The sequence below is a fragment of the Theobroma umbraticum genome, unplaced genomic scaffold (assembly GCF_002168275.2).
Source record: "Theobroma umbraticum cultivar Fairchild unplaced genomic scaffold, ASM216827v3 scaffold_44.0, whole genome shotgun sequence".
NCBI classification, from domain to species: domain Eukaryota; kingdom Viridiplantae; phylum Streptophyta; class Magnoliopsida; order Malvales; family Malvaceae; genus Theobroma; species Theobroma umbraticum.
In genome coordinates this window covers 3,279,913-3,290,125 of record NW_018397255.1, presented here as the reverse complement: position 1 = coordinate 3,290,125, position 10,213 = coordinate 3,279,913, and the positions used below count along the sequence as shown (strand labels likewise).

General features: G+C 31.9%; 1 protein-coding gene and 1 non-coding gene across 2 annotated transcripts; one reads left to right on the top strand and one right to left on the bottom strand.

Moving 5' to 3' along the window:
* Positions 1-2,290: 2,290 nt before the first annotated feature.
* LOC149527598 (small nucleolar RNA snoR8a) lies at positions 2,291-2,383 on the top strand. The gene has a single exon (XR_016350825.1). It is a non-coding gene; the product is annotated as a small nucleolar RNA snoR8a (small nucleolar RNA).
* A 2,309-nt stretch (positions 2,384-4,692) lies between these two features.
* LOC110409195 (P-loop containing nucleoside triphosphate hydrolases superfamily protein) lies at positions 4,693-9,846 on the bottom strand. The gene is made up of 15 exons (XM_021418465.2): positions 9,515-9,846; positions 9,264-9,425; positions 8,972-9,061; positions 8,733-8,861; positions 8,449-8,549; positions 8,055-8,169; positions 7,729-7,860; positions 7,238-7,303; positions 6,819-6,998; positions 6,507-6,602; positions 6,031-6,168; positions 5,714-5,796; positions 5,444-5,481; positions 5,142-5,356; positions 4,693-5,037 (listed from the first exon to the last, which is right to left on the bottom strand). Exons 1-15 carry the CDS (start codon positions 9,734-9,736, stop codon positions 4,948-4,950), a joined length of 1,857 nt encoding a protein of 618 aa, XP_021274140.1. The 5' UTR covers positions 9,737-9,846; the 3' UTR covers positions 4,693-4,947.
* Between the last annotated feature and the right edge of the window lie 367 nt (positions 9,847-10,213).

The following is a 10,213-nucleotide window of genomic DNA, read 5'->3' as shown; positions in this document are numbered from 1 at the left end:
GTAACGACTCTTGACGAAATACTTGTAAAATCTCGTAAATTTTTTATAAAAAATAAGCCGTCAACGAATTGTTGGGTTGTCTCACTAGTCAAAGTATGTCTATAGCGAACCATTCAAAACTGTCCTTATAGCCCAACGATGACGTGTTTTAGACCCTTTATACTTATCTTGATATTAATAAAATATTTTATTTATACGGCTCTAATGGTTGCATATATGACATTTGTTATGTCTTATGATTTCAAGATTGCATTGTTTTAAATTAATTTGTGGTTATTATTGATGTTAGTTTAGATATACATGAGTTATTGGTTGGTTTGTATGAAAACGTCTATTCAAGCGCTCCACATACTATCGCATATTTAAGTAAAAAAGTGTAATTCATGACAGTTGATATCAAAACGGTCTCTAAGTACTAACAATGTGCCACTAATAATAGTAGGCCCTTGTTTAAATGGAGAAAGATGTCAAAGTTCTCGTGTGAACATAAATCTCACATCGTCGAAATAATACTCTCAGTGGGTAAACCCACAAAGTTTCACATCAAAGAGAAACTCTAGTAAGGGAATTATTATCTTAAAGGAACCATGAATCTCACATTGACTATGTACTAGAGTGATACTAGGTATATAAGAGTTTACACCACATTTAACTTATGAGGCACTTTTTATAGGATAAAATCATGCACCCTACGAGTCAAAGCGGATAATATCTTAGAGGATTAGTGTGGATCGTGACACCTTCAAATACTCATAATTTTTAACTTAAACAACTTATCTGTTCATGATAAGAAAATTCTTTTCCAATAGTTTAGTAATCATGTGCTACATAAAAAGGTTGTGTTCTTGTGTCTTTTTTTAACGTAATCAAACGAGAAAATTAATTATCATAACATGTGCCCACAATTAGAAAAGAAAATTATAAAAATTTTAAAAGACTAATATAAGAGTTTATAGTAATTATAAACAACAAACAATATAAAAATTCTTCATAATTCTAGAAGATTTACAAAAACTGTAAATCCCTACTAGTTTTTAATGTTAACATATTGTATATAATTTATTTGAACTTTATAACTATATGTCAATAGTGAATTGTACAATAATTTCTTATAATAATGTATTCCTACCTTTCTTAAAAAATTAATAGTGAAGGTGATGCAAAACCATCTAATGGGGCGAGGTTTAGAAACATTTGGCAGATAAGTTCAGATTTTTTTTGTGGCCAAATAAAAATTCAGCTATTTAATAATATTATGGTTTTAACAAAAATCAAATACATTGTGATTCGCAAAAATATAAGCGGCTATGCATTTCTTCCAAAATTAATCAATTAGTCATTACAAAATTTGAAATAAATTTGGTTACAAAATTTGAAATAAATTTGGTTACAAAATTTGAATGATCAATTTGTTTGAATTATATATTTACATATAACTCTTTATTTATATATTTACGATTTAAAAAGAAAAAATTTCTATATTGTAAAAAGAAAAATGTCAAAGTTCATCGTTGAACCGTATCCTTAATTAATGTTAGTAGTACAGAGTACAAACAAATGAATTGGAACAAGTGGGTTTAAATTTGTCAAAATACCTAGAAAGTTCCTATACTAGGATATTTAAATTGATCAAAACACTTGAAAAGTCCCTCTATTTTGTTTAATTTAATCTCTCTACTCAAAATCACAATAATTTAATCCCTCAAATTTGGGGATTGTGCTGACGTGGCTATTGATATGTTGACATGTCAGTGCCACGTTGCATATTAAAAAATTTTCAAAAAAATTGTGCCAAGTTATAAGGGCTAAATTGAATTAAAAAAATTATAATTTAAGAATTGAATTGAATAAAATTGAGATGTTAAGAGACTAAATTGAAAAAAATATTTAAAAAATATAAATATTAAAGTACAAGATAGATGTACTTATTAATATTCTAAATATTTAAGTGTAAAACATTTATGGTATTAAAAAATATATAAATATTTTCCTACTTGATTATTAGGTTCTAAAATACATATATACATTAATTTCTCTTTTTTTTTGTAAAAATTAAGTTTAAATTCTTTTTATATTCAAAAAATTTGAAAAAAAAAATTTATACCAAAAGTCAAATATAAATGAATAACTTGCATTATGTTAGAATAAAATAATATAAATAATTAAATAATTTTTTTCTTCTATTTATAATAGTATAAAAATTTAAAATTTATTGAACTTAATTTTTAACTTAAACTGAACTCAAATTAGCAAAATAGATTGATTCTTTTAAAAATAAAAAAAAAATATGGAGTTAATGATGATTATAAAAATAATTCTTTATTTTGACTTTTTAGTTTTGGATATGACAAATCTCTTATTACACTCATAGAATCTGAGCTACTTTACCTCTTTAATTTTTATTTTTTTTATGTTTTTATTTTGTTTAATATTTTAAGTTATATATTTTACTTTAAATTTTTTTAGATTAAAAATTACATTTATAGCTGATAGAGTTAAATATAATAGTAACTATTTACATCATTTTATTTTATATTTACAAATTTTTTGTATATCCAAATTAATAATTTAAATTTAAATTTAAAAAAATTTAGTTATGGCATTTAAACTTAAATAAAATCATTTTATAAGAAACTTTGAGTAAATTTTAAAAAAAGATAAATTGAGTAAGGATTGAATAATTCCAAAAGAATGGATATTTGTAAATTGTAAAAGTTGTAACTAAATCAACTTATTTTATTTGCTCATTTAAGTTCAGCTCAAATTAAAAATTAAGTTAAATAAAGTTTAAATTTTTATACTATTATAAATAGAAAAAAAAGAATTTATTTAGTCTTTTTATTTTATTTTATTTCAACATAATGTAAGTTATTTATTCAAACTTAATTTTTACAAAGAAGATAAATTAATATATATATTAAAAAATCAAATAATCAAGTAAGAAAATATTTATATATTTTTTAACACCATAAATCATTTACACTTAAATATTTAGCTTATAAATAAATATATTTATCATCTACTTAAATATTTATATTTTTTAAAATTTTTTTAATTTAATTCCTTAGCATTTCAATTTTGTTCAATTTAATCCATGTACTATATATTTTTATTCAATTTAACCCTTATGATGTAACTTGAAATTTTTTTAATTTTTTTTAATTTGCCATATAACACTGACAAGTCAGCATGTTAATGCTAGGTCAACATTACCATGTTATCATATTAGTGCTATGTGACATTGTCATTTCATTATATCAGTGCCATGCGATATGCTACATCATCATATTAATACTACGTCATCAAAATGTGTCACGTCAATGTTGACATCATCCCTTTAATAGTAAAATTGAATACCATTAAAGAGACAGACTAAATTAAAATAATTTTCAAAATTGAAGAATTAAATTATTATGATTTTGAGTAAAAAAACTAATTATATAAAATGCTCTAATAAAAGGACTTTTTAAATATTTTGACCATTTAAATTGGAACACGAATCTACTAACATTAAATTGGTTTAGCCACTATGTCTACCTCCTAACCGAGATGCTTTATTGCTCAACCAAATAAGAATTATTATAAAATGTGATTTTGAGAAAGATGCAAGCCAAGGAGTAGTATGATACTATCTTTATCCCATATATAATACAAAACAACAATATAACTATAATTTCTGTACCACAATTATAACTATGAGAAAAATAAGTATAATTTCAGTTAAACAAACATCTCAAACTGATTTTCAATCTTAATCGTTTCATTTCTTTAACACAATAATACCATGACACTAAGATTTGACTTGAGAATTATGATTTTGCGGTAAGAAATCAAGAGACGGGCCGTTGGTTTTTTCTTTCGATTGTTTGTTTTCGCATGGTCAGGACTCAGCATAACTTTACTTCTCGTCAATGAAAGAGTCTATCACGTGAACCCAAAGCGATTGTTTTTTGTGAATTTAATATTAAGTTCAGCACTTTTGTACTTAAAATAGTTAAGAGGAAATTTATTAACTCTGTGGAACAATTAAAAGAAATGAAAAACTAGGAGGAAATCAGCACTAGGGATTCGTGCAGAGGAATGAATTTTGTATCGTTTTTTTCTCGACTTTTAACTAGACCTGTCAAAATGGGCTTGGCCCGTCGGGCCAGCTTATTTTTTTTAAAATATGAGACGAGCCGAGCTTAAAAATTTAAGCCCGTATTAAAACCGGGCCTAAACGGGGGGCTGACCTGGGTTGGTACAGGCCAGCCCGGCGGGTCCAAAAAAAATTCAACATATTTAGACGGAGGGGGGCGGGCAGGGTTTAAGGGGGAGCCGAGACTCGTGGGAGCCGGAGGGGGGCGAGCAGGGCCGCAGGGGGGAATCGGGACTCGTGGGGAGCCGGAGGGGGGCGGGCAGGGCCGTAGGGGGGAATCGGGAGTCGAGACTCGTGGGACCAAAGGGAAATAATTTTTTTTTTAAAAAAATGGACTAACCCGACCCGGCCCGTGAGCTAACACAGGGGTGGGCTGAGTTGAACATTTTGTAACCCGTATAAAATATAGACTGACCCGGCCCTGCTCATATTTTTTCAACCCACAAGGACTAGGGCCAGGTTGGACCGACCCGGCCCATATTGACAGGTCTACTTTTAACTTTTGTCTATGCTTTGCAATTTCAGTCAAACCTTTTGAATCACTTAATTAAGCAAGCTTATATTTAAAATGTTGTGCCGGTAAGTTTTTTAATTTTCAATAATGCATTTGTACAAGGACACAACTTAATTATCTCTCAACCTATCCATGTTACATTTCTGCACTCTTTTAAAATTGATCCATCCATCATGTAATAAAACATACAGTAAATTTTTTTTTTCTACTAAATAAACAACAAAATTTTCGCCTGCAGCAATGAGCAGACATTGTCACACATAGCTTCACCGTAAACAGAAGGCTTGCAGCTAATTCAGACAGATTTTTGCTTTTTGCGGTGATGGGTAAAATCGGTGCCTTTTCCCTCTCCCTTCATCCCATCTTTGCGACCTCTCTTGGGTGCCTGAGACCAAATGGTATAAAAACTCAGAAGCTTTTTCCATAGGAAAGTTTTTAAGTCACTCAACATAGGCGAGGCACAATTCTTAGATAAGCCAATGTTCATACCTCAGAAGAGAAAGTCTTGAGAGGATCTCTGCTTTTTCTGAATTTTCTCTTGGATCCCTGGCGACGAGCAGATTTATTATCTCCCATTGCAGCTCTAGCAAGCTTGACCATTTTGCTGGCATCACGTGTCTTTTGGTCTAATAGATAGTCAGGCACATCACGAAGATGAGGGGCAGGGGGTTCCTTGCTCAGAACCTTGTCATGTTTCAATAAATCTGGTCCAGTAGAAATTCACTCTCCAACATCAGGATTAATAAGCACGTTAGAAATAACAGATAGTATTAACCTACTATGTTAATTACCTAGGTCTCGTGGATTTACTTCGAAATGAGCCTTCAACCTAAACAAATAGAAGCACCCCAGGAGGGGGTCAAAAAAAAAACAAAGGCTGAAGTCAGTCGCAGAAATTAAAATTCCTATGAAAGTAAAATGGCCACCAGGCTAAATTACAGGTTTAACTTTGATATCCTAGATAACTGGTATCTGAGCTAGATATTGGTCATTTAAATCAAACTTTTAACTCAAACAGGTCATTTCAATGTTTCTAAAAGAAATAATTGGTAATTACTCACTTTTCAGAGTTGAGAATTTCATTCCTTAAATCCTTAGCTCGTAATTCTCTAACAGCAATTCTTGTCACACTCCTTGCCACGTCCTGCAAGAATCCGCCTTCAAAATAAGCAATGTGCACTAATCTATCAACCATTTAGCACTTAAACAACTTGCACTACAATGAAGCTGTCCACCCGAATTTATAAAAGAAACCATGAATTTATAAAATTATGAAAATGTCAAAGCTGAAAATTTTAACTGTTGGACCATCATTAACATAGAACATAATAATTAAAAAAACATAAATTTGACACTAATACAAAGAAAATAATATCACCTCGGCCCTATATCGTAAAGACTCCACTGCATCCTTGGTCAACAATGAAAATGGTGCAATAATATTTGTGTTATCATTTTCTTCTTCACCCAATAAGGATTTAATTTCATCAAAAATTTCCATCTCATCTGGAGAAACCTATTAAAGAAAGAAGGATTAGATTGGCAAGAGCTACAAGAACCATGTAAGCAGAAAAGAATGTATTCTGCTACAATCATTAATGAAATTTGACATCAAGCTCATCATAATCAGATGCACCTAGCCTATAAACATAAACTATAAGGGTTCTTTAATCAAGCCAAAGTGAATGACATGACATCAGAAAATACACTGTTCCCATGCCAAATATAAAAGGTGTGGAAAATAGTAAGGAGGGCAGTGCAGAATATAGTCATATGTGCCGTCATTTATGAGAGCCATCAGCAAACATTGTGGCCCCTATAAAAGTTATTCCTAACTTTGTCAGACAAACTCACAAGAGATACAGAAGCACCGGCACTGTATGCCCTTCCAGTGCGTCCAATACGATGAACATATCCTGAAGCACTTGAAGGCATATCAAAATTTATAACCTGTGCCAGAAAGAAACATGGAAACAACAATAAAATCAAAATCTGAAAAAGCAAAAGCTAAAAATAAACTCCACCTTGAGTCCAAACACCAGTGACAATAGTACCCAGCAGATCATAAATAAAAACTTATCCTAATACAATTTCAATTGACCATAAACCAACAATTTTGAAGCTTAGCTAAGAATTGATTAAATATCTCTTTTGCCATTGGCCTACCGTGTGCACATTTTTGAAGTCAATTCCCCTCACAACACCAAACTCATGGTCTAGTTTTGGCTTAAGATACTTTCTAGACTTCCTTGAGGCCACATGTTTGTCCCCATTGGCTTGTTCCTTCTCTTTTGTTTGGCTGTCATCAGTCACAATCAAATAATCAAAAAGCCCAGCATTGAATTCCTGACGAAAGCAAGCAAAACAAAGGTAGTAAGCAGCTAATCTTACCATTGTTATTGGATATTAGTCAGGTAAACAACCACAACAGACACAGCAAATATTATTGTCAAAATTTTCATCTTTCAGCTCCAGCCTTCCAATATAGATGCATACATACATAAGAAATATTGTTTTTTTTGCCCACTTAAAATTAAAACTCTATATACGAAAAAATTCATTTGAAACAGGACTACTCTGCATACCTCCAGGATATGGATACGAGAGTTATGGGGCAACTCAGCATTCAAGATAGCAGACTTGATTCCAAACTGCCCACATTAAACAACATCATGAGAAATAGGATAATTGGATAAATGAACTCAAGAGTACAGGTTGTTCAACTTAATAGGGAAAACAGAGCAAGTAGAGTTTAAAAAGTGCTTCTGTAGCAAAAATTGATAACCGACATTATAAAGTGAGCTTAATATACTAAAATAGTACCATTATGTCATAAACACAGTAATTTCCATGGAATGCATCAAATTAAACATGTTCAAACTAGGTCTACGATAGTGTTTATATGCAATGAAACATATGAATCTACATAGCTCACATGACATACTTTAACTATGCAAGTTGGGCATTACTTACAATTTCATGGCAATCACATGAAAGGCATGCAACATGCAAAAAACAAATAAATTAACTAGTGAAGAGACAGGGAGAGAGAAGTGTCAAGATGGTGACAGAATACCTTTTCAAAGAATAGTTTCAATCTGAAACCAGCATCAATAGTATTAGTAAAAATCAAAACTTTCTTCAGCACCAACTCTAACTTTAGGAGGGCAAGAATATAAAGTAACTTGTCACTTGCACAGCACGAAACCTAAAGAACATAAAAGATCAGGAAAAGGGGTCAGGAAGCTTATTACTCAAACTACAAATAACTTTTATAATATCTTAAACCTGTCCTCGTGGAAAAATGATTTAGGAAAATTATAGTTCTGGAATTAGAGAAAAAATCAACCAATTAGATGCAATAGCCTCACAATTTCCTAAGATAGACATACAGATTCTTACCCAAAATTGTTGAACATTTTTTGAAATAACCTCATGCTTGACATCTTCTACCTCTGACAATGTCAAAACAAATGGATTGTGCAAAATCAGCTTCTTCAGTTGGTCAACATCAGGGCTGCCAATTATCGAATGCCACAATAGATTGATCAGCAGGGATTGGCAATCTTAATGGCAAAAGAAGTATAGAACATTTTAAAATGCAAGTTTGTATTTTATATGCCCAGTGACTGTCACAAGCATATAATCATCAAAACAGAATATAAATAAGAGGATGGTGCACAAGGCAATAAATCAGTGGCTATCATATCAGGAACGTGAATGACAATGAAAACAATTCCCACAAATGTCATAACCCAGTTTAAAAGAAATATAAAAGCTTAAATTTATTACACACCTTGAGGTTGCAGACATAAGAAGGCATTGACAACGTCTAGGAATGACAGGTGTAAGAGCTTTAAGATCATCTCCAAAGCCAAATTGCAATAAAAGATCTGCCTGAAAACAAATATCTATCAGTGGCCTCTTTAAGAATATAATTAACATGTTTGAGGGGCAGTTCACAAATTATAAATTAATACATAATATTATGGTTGTTCAAATCATAAATTCACCTAAGCTAAAAATAGCTACATGAATCCAACTTAAGGAAGTTGCTCTAAATTGAACTCAAATGCTTACCTCATCTAGGACAAGAATTTCAAGTGATTCACTGATGGAAGTCGGCTGAAGTAATCCAGCAGACAAGCAATCCCTTATGCACTTTGGTGTAGTTACCAGAACATCCGGAGGCCCTGCCAATGCAGCTCGCTGCAAGTAATTTTAACAATACAAGAAAAAGAAACAAAATCAGGAAATCAGGTTCAATTTACTAAAAGCATTACAAAAAACAAATATGATATATCAATAATGCAACCAACCAAATCAGAAGCTGGCATGCCGCTAGTCAACTGCACAATTTTCAATTGAACTCTACATAACTCAATCAATGAAACAGCTTCTTTATAAACCTGAAAACCAAATTTATAAATACTCAAAATACAATACTCAAAATCTAATTAATAAACCTCTGTTCCAGTTATCGCTATTCATTACTGGTTATTTGCTATTCACCAAAAGTCAAATTTATAATTTCCCATTCTTCAAAAAGTTATTTGCTTTTACATCAAATGCATTTCAACAACCAAAAGGAATCAAAGTAAAAATGCGTGCCTGCTGACATAATTCACGTGAGGGGACGAGAATGAACCCGGCTGGAGCAAGCCGAGCCTTGGAACCGGAATCCGAAGGGAACAGCTTGTGAAGCAAAGGGAGAAGATAGGCAAAGGTTTTGCCAGTACCTGTTCGGGCTTGAGCTACCACGTCTTTGCCTTGCTAATGACACGTCCATTTTGAAAGTAATTAACCATTAATCAATAAAATATACCAATAATTAAGCAATGATTAAAGGTAATTTAACTTACCAGAACAAGAGGGATTGCAACACGTTGTATAGGAAAAGGCTTGTCGACGCCTTTCTTAAGAAGAGCGCGGATTAATCGATGGTCGAGGCCTAATTCTTCGAAGCTTTTCTCTTCTTGCTCTTCTGCTTCTTCTTCCTTGTCTTTTTCATGCTGTTTTTGCTCTTTTTCTTCTTGGTTGGGTTTGGGGTCTTGAGGAGGTTTCTGTTTGTTCTTTTTAGCCATTTGGATGGAGGATTTTAGCTTCGCCGATCAGAAATTGAGAATCGTCGGCTCTAAAATTAGGGCTTTTGGAGAAAGAGGGAAGAGCGAGTAGGGTTTTAGATGGGGATAGAGAGCGACGTTGATCTGTGAAGATGGGGAAAAAGCGGGTCGGGTTATGGATCGGATGGAAAGGATCCATTCAGACTCTTTCAGAGAGGAAGGGGCTTAAAATTAAATTCCTAAAACTCAGCCCAATAGAATGAGACAGATTGGATTGGAGTTGGACTAATTGATCTGACCCAGTAGAAAAAAAAAATAAAGGGTGATCCTCCCTTTAAATTTATTATACAAATAATATTCCGTATTATTATACATTCATTATCATGAACTATGAAATTCCAATCATATAAATGGTTACAAAAATTAATTACTAGAAACCGAACCAAAAAAATGCACACACATTCCCGTTATTTAAATAGAGTTCTTCAAACAAATTTC